Genomic DNA, 13,562 nt, shown 5'->3' with positions numbered 1-13,562 from the left:
CTCTAGCTGCTATAAAGTCTGAGGCAAAATGGAGCCATTCATTTTCTAAACCTAAGGGATTTATTTCTCACAAAATGCTAGAAGGGTAACTTTATTTTTTTTTCTTTATACATTTTGATAAATGATAGGGATGCTACCTTTTTGGTAGTCAAGAGGACCCTCAGACATAGTTACTTATTGTGTAATTTTCAAAGAGCAGATCCTGAACTGGCTCAGAAAATTGACTTTTCTCTGCTTCTGCTCTTCTTGGATATTATTCTTGTCATGTTGATTTCTTACTGGAAGGAGGTCTTAATTGCTTAATGAGAAAACTTGATCATCATCATCATCACCACCATAGCAAACACGGCTTTTTCTATGTGCCAGATATTATACAAGACAATTACATACATAAGCTCACTTAACCTCCATAATAACCCAACAAAGTAGTTACCATTATTATCCCTTTTTAATAGATGGTAAAACTGAGGCATGAAAGAAGTTAAATAATTTGTGCGAGGTCACCCAACTATTAAGTGGTAGATCTAACATTTAATCTAATTAGCTTCAAAGCTAGCTTCTAGCTTCAAAAGCTATGCTCTTAACTGTTTGGCTATGTTACACTAACTCTCTGCTGTGTGGGAGGTCCAGGGCAGGCTGTGCTATGGAAACTCAGGAGTTTTTAGGCATAAAATAAGTACCACCATATGGGCTACTTCTTTGAAGGCTTTGGACCTCTATGGATTAAGGGAAATGTGGCTTTTAAAAATACTGGATATGAGACTCCTCTTGTGTAGGGAAAGGGAAAGGGCAATCTGAGTCCTCCTTCTTATGAGTAGAAAAACTCTAGAGAATATCATTTCACCAAGTATTCAGCTATCATGTGACCACTACACAACTTATCATCCACATTGGATCATGGGGCCAGACCTAGAGTATGCTGCCTAGGAAGAAGGCTGAAACCTCCAGCTAACAGTCTCCTCAGCTGCACTCATACAGCTGAGAGCAGATTTCTCTTTTGGTCTTGGCCAAGGGGGTGGAATGAGAGTTGTCATTTTTACTTCATTCTAAGAAGGGTGTCCCTTTCTTCCAAGAAGTTACTGTTCATTTCCTCAGGAAGTTCCTTTCAGGAGAGTGGAGAGCAAGTGCATTGTCACCCATTTATGAGAGACAAAATGAAAAATAGAGGCAGAGAGGTAAGAGATTTCCTCAAGGTCACCTTCTTTATTGACGATTGGCACCACCAGCCAGGCTAATATTATAAGATCATGCTCCAACAGAGTACATATTTCTCCTGACCCTGTACTGTCCTGGTTCAGAAATATGGCTGCAAGTTTGTCTGGGGTCCCTTCCATAAGCTCCTGAGATATCCCACTTTCTTCCAAGGGCACCCCCTTGTGGTTTCTGTTGTATTGGTAGTGGAATATTCTAACTTCTAGGCATTGTTTGCAGTTAACCCCTTTAAGAAATAAAGCCTAGAAGTAAATGGTACTGAAAGAAGCAATATCTTGGAACCTGTCCCAAGTCTCCCCTTGCCCCCAAGGAGGAAATATACACCCAGAAGTTGAGACCAAGTCCATGAGCCCCAGCTCTCTTCCTGGTTGAACTCCTAGAAAGGGGACCATCCAAAGAAACCACTTTAGGTTAACATTACTGCACCAGCCACATAGAAATTCTGAGTGAGAATAAGAAAGAAAGGAAGAGGGAAAGAGGAAGAAAGAGCAAGTGAGAGAGACCTCAATTGATCCAAGTTGGGTAATAGTCTGAGAGAGAAAAAGCCATATAGAGAGAAAAAGGAACCACTTTATGTAGCATATTTTCATCCCACTTGTAGCCACAAGCCCCAATTTAGCCTTGGCTTTGATCTCTTTTGGTGCAAGTCTCTTCTCAGTGGAGCAAATGAAGAAGAAAGTGTGAAAGTCTTCTTGAAGTTATGAAGATAATATGTGCAAAGATGAGTCCTCACATGGGCATGGATATTTGAGGCCATGTGGTTAGAGGGTGTAGTTTCTTTGCAACTCGGAAAGAAGGTTAAAAAGTCTCTTGCCTCTGGCTTTTATCTGGCCTCTTGCTTTGGAAGGTCTGGCTCTTGCCCTCCCTCATCACACTGTGGCCACTATGGAGAATTATTTTAGAAGTCAGAAGATAATTCTCTTTCTCTTCCCTTTAGTTTTAGAATCCCCAGCAGAAACTCTTGGAAACGCTACTGACTAGTCAAATGCCTCTGCAAATGTATTGGATTTGAGGGCCACGCCTCAGAGCATATTTCTATTGTCCGATATCTGGCCATTATTTTCTGAGGGAACTGGTGATCGTGGCCATGGCCACTAAAAGAAGTCATGAGGAATTGTTATCTTTGTCTTCTACTTTTCTTTTCTTTTTTTAAAAAAATTTTTTAATGTTTTATTTATTTTTGAGAGAGAGAGAGAGAGAGAGAGAGAGATGGCATGAGCAGGGGAGGGTCAGAGAGAGAGGGAGACACAGAATCTGAAGACAGGCTCCAGGCTCTGAGCTAGATGTCAGCACAGGGCACGACGCAGGGCTTGAACCCATGAACTGTGAGATCATGACCTGAACTGAAGTCAGAGGCTTAACCGACTGAGCCACCTAGGTGCCCCCTACTTTTATTTTCACAACTAACATCAAACATGTTGCTAAGAGTAAAGCATTCGTAGAAGAATTGCGGTTAGGGAGGGTGGGCTGGAGGATTGTATTCTTTATGACCCAAACATTCNTTCTTGATCCATTCATCTGTTGATGGACACTTAGGCTCTTTCCACCAAACATTCTTTCTAAAACTATAACTATTCAGCGCCATTTGAGGAGAGCATTTTACAACATAAAAAGAAAGTTTAATTGAAATATGGTCCAGTAAGCCAAAAGAAATATAAAAACAGAAGCATTGGTTTCTGTTTTAAAAGCAACAAAATATTATGATGTAGATTGGTATGCATGAAAACTTTTCTGAGAGCTGAAATATGGATCATATTTATTGTGTAATTTTCTCAAATAAGATAAAAGCATTTTAAAGTACTTATCAACCCCCCTCCCCCACACCCAAATCCACATTTACTCACTTGTTCTCATTTGTGGGATCATAACGGGGAAATGGATCATGGTCATTATCGTTAAAATCATAACTAGCTTCTGGATCCTAAAGAGAATAAAAATAACGCTGTAGAATCATTTTTTAAAAAAAGCCAACACCTCCTAAGCCTTCTATCCCTACCCCTTCCATCCTGGCTGATAGCTCAGAAGTCTGCATTTCAGAATTTCTGGCCCAGTTGCTGATCACTTATTATACCCATAAACTATGCAGAGATGGTGTACACAAGAAAGTCAGCAAGCATCCAATTATCAGTGAATGTCACCAAACCTGTAGCTCTTTGAAGCTCATAGTATATTAGAACCAGAAGGAATCAGAGTGACTATGGGGTGGGGCTCAAGTCCACAGTGATCTCTTCAGCCTTCCCAATTATATTAAGCATGTGATTTAATTGAAGAAAGTGTGCTTGAAATTTAAGGCAAGCTTCTAGGTCCCACCTCCTTTTGCAACAAGATTTCTACACTTAAACATCTCCCTTATAGGAGTTCTAGTACCACTCTAACCTCTTCTCTACATTTTCCATATCTTTCAATAATTATTACTTTATACTAATCTTTTTCATCCCTTCTTTTTCTTCCATTTTCCTTTACTCTTTAGCTGGGGAGCTTTGAATGAATAGAAAGGATGAGAAAAACACATAGTACAGTCTTAAAGATGAAACACCGATCTAAAGCCTAAGATATCATGTAGAACTTAACAATGAAGTAAATAGTTTTCATTTACTTGTCTTCCATTTATGATAAACTTTCATTTTCTCAGATTGCCACTTGAATTATGTGGTGTACACTTTGAATTTGCATGGAAGGAATCACATTTACACAATTGCACAATGTTAGAGATATTCACCTATAAAGAATGTGAGGAAGAAGACTGTGAAAAATGACCTAGGGCATTATTCTTGATTTGATTGTTGTAATGCCCCAGATACTGAGTGATATAGAGTCTGAATGGCTTTTAATAATTTAATTGATATAGGTGCCTTCTCCCTTCCCCAGCACATAAGCTTTTGTGCAATCCTTGGTTCCACTGAATTCTTAAAGTGCCACTGATACAAAATAAGTTCATATGTACTTGCATGAGGATGAGGAAAATAGCAAAGCTGTAGCCCATAATTCCTAGGACCAACAACAGAGAAGTCTTCCACTTGAAGAAAGGAAAGCATTAACTATGTGTCTGTGTAGACAGCTCCCTAAGTTGCAGTCATGGGAGGGCCCAGACTCACATAATTGGCATAGATGTCTGTGTGATTCCACTCCAAACCATCATCCAGTACTGTGATAACAACTCCTTTGCCCGTGATGCCTTTTTGCCAAACAGGTATCACATGGAGATCCAGTTTGGGCAGGGCTGCAGTCATCCTAGTATCTTGCTGGTAAAGAAAAACAAAGAATTGGTAAAATCATGATTTGCTTGCTGCAAAATGAAAACTGAAGGTCTAGTCTGGAGACCCATCTTTCTTTTTCCTAGGGTCACTCTACTTTTAGGAAGAATGTGATTAAGTTTAATAAAAAATAAAGTTGATGGCAGGGCAAAGTGAATCATCAGAATGCTGCTCTTTTCCCAGTTGTTCCAGTGGAAAATCACTCAAAAGGATGAATCACCTTGTGCCCCTTCTCACTGAGCTACATGGCTTCGAAGAGGTTGATCCATAAGTTTCATTCATTTATAATGATATGCTCAAGCTTTTTATCTTCCAAAGTTTTATGTGATGTCCCATATTTCTATCTCTCCCCAAATCCAGAGCCTTCCTTGCCACACTGAGCCTACTTTATATTGTTTGGTTCACAGTTATTCATGGATATTTTAATAACTTTTCTGAAAGAAAAAGCAGAACCTGGAATGCCCAGGAGGCTGCTGTCTCATCCAGACTTGCAATTTAATTGCCCATTTCCAAATATGAGTGATTTAGAGAGTAAGTATCTATGAGAGGAGATGTGGAGTTTTCTTTTTTCAGATAAATTTTCTGATAGTTACATTGTATGGAACTATAAGGGAGAACAGCTGGACACCAAGGAAATAGAGATAGAGCTTGGGAAAGCTTGTAAGGGAGATGCTGTTAAAAAATGCCAGGTTTCTGGTGGAGGGGACAGTAAGAAATTTATAAATAATAACAGTTAAAAATGTCTGAATGAATTGCCCTCTGGCTGATGCTCCTCAGAAAGAAGTAGGGGAAATCTCTTAACTTACTAGGCCAATAAGAAGCTGAATCATGGGAGGTTGAAACTTCACCTAGATTTTTGGCCAAAGCCAGAGAAGACTTCTGTGTTAGTTGCAAGAACAATCATACAGTGTGGTTGTTAAGAGTATGGCCTCTGGACAAACCATGAGAGACTCTTGAATGCTGACAAAAACTGAGGACTGATGGATGTGGGGGGCAGGAGGGATGGGCATGGAGGAGGACACTTGTGGGGATGAGCACTGAGTGTTATGTGGAAACTAATTTGACAATAAACTATTTTTAGTTTATTGCTTTAGTAAATTTAGTATCTGCTTTAATAAAAAAAAAAAAAAAAAGAGTATGGCCTCTGGAGCCATGAACTATGGCCCCACCAATGGTAACCATATGATTGTGGCAAGTTACTCAACTTGGCAATGTCTCTGTTTCTTCATCTGCTAAATGGGTACAAGCATCATAGCTACAATATAATATGAGAATTAATTCATGTCAAACACTTGGAATAGTATTTGGCATAGTCAGTACACAAATGTTAGTTAATGAGTCTCTTTTACTGCAGTGAGCAAGTACTGCCTAGTTTAAGAGAATGTCAAAAAGATTTGACTCCTTTTCCCATCCTTGATGCAATAAGGATATGTAAGCCTTAGCTTATGATTGTCATTAAAACTTATCTTTTATAATATTCTTAACAAAAACCACTTCTATAAATATGTATGACTGCCATAGAGACTTAATATTAAAACAAAAGGGAGAATATTCTGCAGGCAAGAAGGAACACTTAAAATTTCTCTACTCAACAGTCACATACCAATGAAGATTTTGTATCTTAAAAGCAAAAACAGTTTATAATTCTAGACATCTGCATGTAGATGTCTGTTGTCTCTCCTTGTGTTTCTTCCTTTAGCTTAGTTCAGAAATTCTCACTTGTTAGCATGTAAGAATTGCCACTCATTGTCATTTATAGTGAATCATGTCCACTGTACCCTTTGGATGATTTAAAGGTTCTCAAGAGTAACTTTGACCAAATGTGATTTTTGCCACCAGTACTGTTTTGGAACCCTTAACTTGCAAGACATAATTCTTCTGCGCTTACTCCAGATAAGCTTAGGAGAAGAAAGTAGCAACCTTTCTTCTCTTTCATAGCAGCTTTCATAGATCATAGCTTTCATAGCAGCTAAAGATCTGTGTTTCAGACACTTTCACCTAATGAAACAAGAGATCCAGATCATGGAAGTTCCCCTCAGCCCTAATTTCCAGGTAACATGCCCTCTGCTGAATTCTCCATCATTAAAAAAAAAAATCTATTTTGCAGATTTAACAAAATAAAAAGCCCAGGTCCTATACAGTCTTTTTGGAAGTACTTACCAAGTACCACTGCTGATTCCACATTGGATCATTGAAGAGATTTAGTACTGAGTCTCTTAGAACTGAACGCTTACTTCTCTCTTTTTCATATTGTTGTTCAGCCCATATCACCTACAAGCAGTTACAAGAAATATTCATAGCAGGAAAATCAGTAGTCAGATACCCACTTCTGTATAACCATCTTCCCTTTAACTAGTTCTTGTACCTTCCCCATCAGTGGTGAGGCAGCTCTAAAATGTTTCCATCTGACTACAGATAAAACTGGAAGCCTAATGAGAAGATGGGATTGCCCACTGGGCAATAGGGGATGAACATTTCCTCTATCACAGTAAACTGTACTTTTAGGGGGAGGTGAATCAATCTGTGAAGTGATGACTTCCTTAAATTATTTACGCTGTGATTCCAGTGGAAGTAAAAGTTCAGCCTGCTTTCATCAACAAATGGACCATAATACCCATTTTTACTGAGGTCTCAGAGTTTTGTAGCTGAAAATTTGTCCATTTTCATGGAATGAGTCAACAAGCTAAGGGATTCCAGAGACTACTGTTATGGGGCTCTTACAGTTTAATTTCTCTTTACATGCAAAAAGTAGAAATTGCAAATGTTATGCATGATAAGAAAGGTGTTTTGTCTTTGCAAATCTGAAACTCTGGCTCCCCTGTGCTTCTACCTCTTGCTTAAGAGTATTTAATACGAGAAACAGATCCAGGGTGATGAATGAGTACTACTGACCATGCACGCTTGCCATTAATTTAGTCTCATGTATTATGCATAGAGATCTGACAATACAAAAATTACCTTTCCCACATTTATGGCATAATCCTGTTATACTTGAGACCCTGAGGGGGAGGGACTGCCTTGTGCTCTTATTTTGCTGGGCAATATGACTGTTTCCTACCCAAAACATTTTCTCTGTCATACACAAGATAATGGTCCAGTGTCTGGTGGGATGTTGTTAATGTGAGAACAATCTGACACGAGTCAGATCCAAAAATAAAAACTAAAAAATAATTTGTAGCTAAAGAATAAAACTACCCAGACTGTCCTGAATTTTTAATTAGAAAAATCTACTGCAAACCTATAATAAATACTATAGGAGGGACTTGAGAGCTAGAAATTAGTCACTATAATTTATTTTTAAAGAGTCTGTATGTTCAAGCTTGTTTTGGCTTAAAATACCTCAATGCTTGGAATATACTGCTTGTCATCTGAGTTGGTCTTTGGAAGCTGGCTGCTAGGGAACAAGTACTAATCTTTGATGGAGAGAATCACTTACAGTTGGATATTTCATTAACAGATTTGTAAAGATAGCCTATTGCTGCATTACAGAGGGCTAATTTGCAAGAACATTATCCTCCATCAAAAAAAGAGTAATAAAATGAAAATCAAAAGCAATTAAAAAATGGAATATAAGAAGAGGCACTCTGCCATCTGATCATATAAACATCCAATTGTTGGAAACAGTGTTATGATTAATGTCATTAACTCCAAATCCTATATCAATCTCTATAAGAACAGACTAAATGGAATAGAAGAAATGAATAGTGTCTTCATGTTATGTATATAATACGTATCATCTACTTAATAAATAATATTTTGATTTGGGAAGAGGATTAAAGATCATCTAGTCCAACTTTCCACACTAGCTTCTGTGGGTTCCAGGATTTTTCCTAAAATAAATTTATTCTGTGGATACTTTTTCATAATATCATATACACTCCTTTTTTAATGAAATTGTATTGCAGACTAAATTTTTAGCTTTTTTTCATTATCCCTGAGATTTTCCCCTCCAAATCAACTATTAAACAATATCTGAAGAATAGAACTGGGCCATCTGTTCACTTTAGTGAGACACTTGCAGTAACAATAACAGGTAAGCTCCACTCTGTCCAATTTTCTTCTGTGAATATGAGAAGGGAGTTAGTTTGACTTCCTTGTGCATTAATGCATTTAGGCATATAGGCAGACAAGGAAATCTCTTTCTTGCTATACCCAAGGACTAAGCTTAGCCAGAGTCTTGGAAGTTGTCCCACTTTAAAGAGCCCATACAATGAGTCATCTGCTATGGGATGGCAAATGGAAGACTTGACTGGACAAGAAACTTTTCAAGTAATGTTGAGTCTCTGACTTGGTCTCACACATCTAGCCCTTAATCTGAATAAAAGCTGGCCTCGAGTGCATAGAAGCTATTTGTCGCTGTCCATGGTACTCCACAGCTTTCTTTGCCCGCCGGTGGTTGCTGGTAATCCAGGCCCCGTCATTCCTCACCCTCATAATTTGTCTTTTCATTCTTCCTTTTAAAATTCAATCAGTTCCAGAACAAATAAAATAGAAAATTATTTCACAGGGTTTATAATTCCATGTACTTTCAACAGTTTTATAACCTTTCTGTACTTATATTTTCTTTCTAGCAAGTTGAAAGGATGTATTCTATCTCTCACAAAGCTTCCATTATTCCCTAAAGTGTCCTAGGCAACAGAAATCATGATAACAGAAAACAGGCCAGCCAGGATAAATTTCTACCAGTATGGCACATTCTTGAGAAAATGCAACATTGTGTATGCAAATTCCAATGCTCCTGATACAGTCAACATTTCTATTGATAGGTTTATTGACCTTGAAAACAGACTCCAAACATCAATAGGTACATTAGGTATACATTCACATTGTCCTCACACTATTTACCTATACTCATTCTAGACATTTTCTGCTTTTCTCTAATCATTGAATATACATACAAACTAGGATTAAAAGAAATCAAATGCTTTCAGTGAAACAATACAATACTTGTGGAAATATTTGGCTCATCAAGTCATGGATTTAAAGTTCCCTCATAAACACAAGTTCTCCATATAATGAAACCCAAGACATATCAGAGCGTGTTTTCAGTTATTCTGAAATCAACGATCATGTATTAAATTTCTTTGGCATCCCCATATTGGATACTAAAGTGCTTGGTACATAATAGGCATATAATAGGTTATTAATTGATTATATTGGCAAACATTTTTATTAGAGCTGCTGTCTAATTTTCATCATTCACTTTCATTCTCTTAGACTAGATTTGTGAATATGTTTAAACATATATAAAATATAAATTTTATCTCACTCTATCCAATCCAGTTATCATAATGTGCAATTATAACCATACAGAAATAATGAGAAACACCACAGATAAATATTTGTGATCACAATAAAAATATTCATATTTGCCAAGTGCTTTTTGCTCTTGTTGGAATCATAAAGCAGGTAAGTCAGGTTACCAGTTTAAAGACAAATGCACAACACTTACACGATCATCATCAGATAATCTTTTAGTAATATGAAGGGCACTCCTTCTAGACCTTCGGGGATGGTTTTTATGTTTGAATAAGTAGTGATTTTCAAGCGATCCAATCTATAAAAGAAAAAACTTAAAATAAAAATTCACTTTCCAAAATAAGTATATAGGGGTTAGCTTGTAACCCAAGTAGCTTAGAGACAGGCAATTTTTATTAAGCCCATTCATTGTGCTTGAAGTCATCTAGTTTTTTCTTTATGAGAAAAACACTGATAGAAACCTTCCTTCACTTGTCATTCATTGTGTTGAGTGAGAGGAGCTCACAATATTATCATTTGAGCTCATGGTACATTTGGACGCTAATGATAATTCTTTTTCACAGATTTTAGAGGAACTACACTTGGTTTTCTGTGAGACAGTATTGTGTAGATAGACATTTCTTTAAAGAAATGCCCATTTTATCAAATTTATCCCGTCAAAGAAGAATAATTTGTGGAAAGCTGGCAAACCCTTCAAATACAATATATGGTCAGTGTTACATCCAGCTAAAATGATTTGTTGTTGTAAAATATAGCCAGTGAATCTATAGTGATAATTGTTATAAGCTACTAGTAGAGATCATTTGACTGTACGCTAGTTCATGGCTTTCTATTCATGGAGTTGAGGAGAGGGAAGAGTAACCATAAGAAAAAATCACCAATGCTTAGCTCTTTTTCTGCTATGAAACTGGTTTTGCTTCCGGTCACCTCTTTAATTCTAGCTTTCTCCTGAGGCCTTCAGGAGCTCAGGATAGTAATGCTAAATTACTGTAAACAAAGGGGGAAATAAACAGAATCAAGAAAGCACTGTCTTTTACAAAGAATTATTTTAAAAAAAATGTTTGTTAGTAATACCCTTTTATCTGGAAATGGCTAGAGAAAATATAACATATGCAAATCATATGTAAATATAGATTCCCCCTCCCCCCCCAGTATTTCTTAAAGCTTCTTGTGACCATTCAATCCCTTCTTTGGGGATCCTACAAAGAATGCTGATTTATCATTTTTTTTGCTTTGGGGATTTATCATTTTGAAAACAATGCCCATAATGAATGGTCCCGGTTAGGATATATGTGTGGGATTAACAGAGAGAAAAGAAAAAAATGGATTTTTTTTACTCTCTTACCCAGTCTCTTTCCACACAGTTACCAGTGTTATTTAACTGCCCAAAGTATATAGGATTAAGTCCCCAGCTATTCCTCTATAGGATGCACAAGATTTCCATGATGCCCACAGTAGTTACCAGTACAATTCCACCTACTGCTTGCACTCTCTTTAGATTCCAACAATTCCCTGCAGTTTCTTCTAAGCTGCTTTCTTTGTATCTTCTTGGTTTCCCACAATCTGGTTTCTATGCCTTGAGTGCCTTCTCCAATCTCAGCATGTTCTCCTGGCAACCTTTGACTCTTCTTCCTAAACTCTGTGCAAATGTTTCCTCCACTGGGCTGTCATTTTTCACTCCTCCCCAATTCCTTCCCATCTTCAATCCCTCCATCAACAAACTTTAAGAATCCAGATACAACCTCTATTACACCAATTACAAGCAATTCCAATTATTTGTTCCTAAACCAGTCTCCTCTAGATCCTTGATTCCTTGAAAGTTTCTTTTCCTCCTATTATTCCTCAGCACTTAACACAGAGCCTGGCACAGAACAAAGTCTGGAGAAAACCAAAAAGTCTTGGTCTGCTATTTGGCACATGGAGAAGTCAGTCTGGAGAAGTCAGTCTGCCTATTGACTTTTCTGCTGGGCATTTTAAAGACAGTTTAGCTCATAAAATTGGAGAATGAAGCCTCTGGCAAGGACAGTCATATTCCCCAGCGGATTTGATCTATGGATTCGCCAACGCCTACACCGATTACTCATCCGTGACTTCAGCGGCCTCTCTACAACCACCTCCAGAAAAAACGCGCCAAAATGTTTTACAACTCCCTCCTCCCCCGCATTAAAAGCACACTTCCAAGGCAAGGGGAAAGGGCTTGATTCTGAGCCGAAGAAAAGGAAAGCTTAGATTAGAAATCACTCTCCCTGGGGTTTCCCGCGAATCCCACACCTAAACTGTCACTCTCTTAATGCCTTAACGACCCTACCCTTCCCCCTAGCTATCTATGAAACCAGCTTCCACATGGACAGGCAAGTTTTTATCACAGGCTGAAATCCTCGGGCAAGCTATTAGGCATTTGGCTGAGGAACAAGAAAGATAACCTTTCCTCACAGTTATTTCCGCAGCTTGACCCTTCAGGGAGACTGACCCAGGAAAGTTGTGAAGCTCGGACTTTACAAGCTCCCGGGGAAGACATGGACTTCCCAGTAGAGGCGCGGAGAGTTGGTCCCCTGTCTTTCACCCACCTCTTCTCCCACCGGCTCCCCAGGCCTTTTGCAGGCCCCCAGTCTCTAGACCTCAAGTCCCTGCCGCTGGCGCTCTCCCAACTCCCTGGGCGTGCCCAAAAGGCTGCCGGCGGACATCACCAAGCCTGCTTGACCCCATGCATCAGGACTTGGATCTGATGCTGCCATATTGAAAAAAAAGGAAACAGCCGGATCCTGACGCAGAGACCAGCTGAGTCCCAGGGGACAGAATGGAAAGCCTCTCCCGGGGCGCTTGGTCGGTAAGAGCCTGCGTGCGTCTCAAGTTCGGTGAACAAGTGTGGAGGGATTCGTCTCCCAAACCACGCGGGAATGGATTTAAATGCCAAAGCGGACGGCAGCAAGAATAAGCTCTACCCAGCTGCAGCGGCTTCGTTCTGCCTGGCTGCTTCCATCCCAAGCAATAAATAATGCAAGCCTTTTTTCTCGGAGCGAGCCAGGGGAGAGAGCTGCAGAAGCTCCTGCTTTTTGTCACTGGGCTCAGGAGAGCGCGACTTGGGGCTCCCACTTGGGAGATCGCGCTTCAGTCCCGCCAGTCCCTTTGGGCCCCAGAAAGTTTTTGGAAAGTGCAAACTCTTACCTGACCCAAAAGGTCATAGCCCAGCTCCTCGGCTATGGCTGAAGCTGCGTCGGGTCCCCCGGGGATCTCTGCTGCCCATTCATTCACAAACTGCCTCTTCGCTTTTACACTGTTCAATGCATACCAAGCGCAAAAGAGAGCGAAAGCAGTACACTGCAGAGTCCAGGTTCTTCGCTCCATGGCTCACACACTCGCTCTCACACAAGTCGAAAGGAGACGTGGAAAAGAAGCAAGAAAAGAAGCAAGAAAGAAGAAAAGCCAGAAAGACTCGCCCTTTTCACCCTCGGACTCTAGACCACTTCTCTCTCAGGGTTGCTCTATGAGGAGATAGGAGGCGCGCGAGTACAGGCTGGGCGGTGGCGAGCGCTCTTTGGTCTCTCCCGGCTGAGTGGAGCCCCAGCCCTTCCTAGCCGGAATGGAAATGAGTGTTTACACGTCAAATCGACGAAAGCCATCTCTTGACGTCAGATCTACCTGGACTAAGATCTGGATGGTATTCCCGGCGGGGTGGAGCTAAAATAAGCAGCGAAGGATTAAGAAAAGGAAGGAACCGTTTGCTGGGATCAGTTAAGTCGGCTCCCTGACTGACTGTAAATTCTGTAGCTATGAGAAACACCTTCACTTCTCTGAGAGAAGTGCCCCCATTTAAATGTAACTACTAAGAACCAAAGG

The 13,562-nt window shown here is 39.6% G+C and overlaps 1 protein-coding gene across 2 annotated transcripts in view; it reads right to left on the bottom strand.

Moving 5' to 3' along the window:
* Window positions 1-13,251, bottom strand: part of PCSK1 (proprotein convertase subtilisin/kexin type 1) — a 44,328-nt gene extending 31,077 nt beyond the window's left edge. The window contains exons 1-5 of one of the 2 annotated variants that reach the window (XM_077765220.1): window positions 12,891-13,251; window positions 9,919-10,023; window positions 6,627-6,737; window positions 4,308-4,454; window positions 3,057-3,133 (exon numbers count right to left, since the gene is read on the bottom strand). In XM_077765220.1, coding sequence (XP_077621346.1) covers window positions 3,057-3,133; window positions 4,308-4,454; window positions 6,627-6,737; window positions 9,919-10,023; window positions 12,891-13,070 — 620 coding nt within the window. In that variant the 5' untranslated portion in view covers window positions 13,071-13,251. The remainder of the gene's footprint in view (window positions 1-3,056; window positions 3,134-4,307; window positions 4,455-6,626; window positions 6,738-9,918; window positions 10,024-12,890) is intronic. The other variant, XM_077765221.1, reaches the window with a different exon arrangement.
* Window positions 13,252-13,562: the final 311 nt, after the last annotated feature.

The sequence above is a fragment of the Crocuta crocuta genome, unplaced genomic scaffold (genome assembly GCF_008692635.1).
Source record: "Crocuta crocuta isolate KB4526 unplaced genomic scaffold, BGI_CrCroc_1.0 scaffold645, whole genome shotgun sequence".
NCBI lineage: Eukaryota > Metazoa > Chordata > Mammalia > Carnivora > Hyaenidae > Crocuta > Crocuta crocuta.
This window is presented reverse-complemented; position numbering and strand designations above follow the sequence as displayed.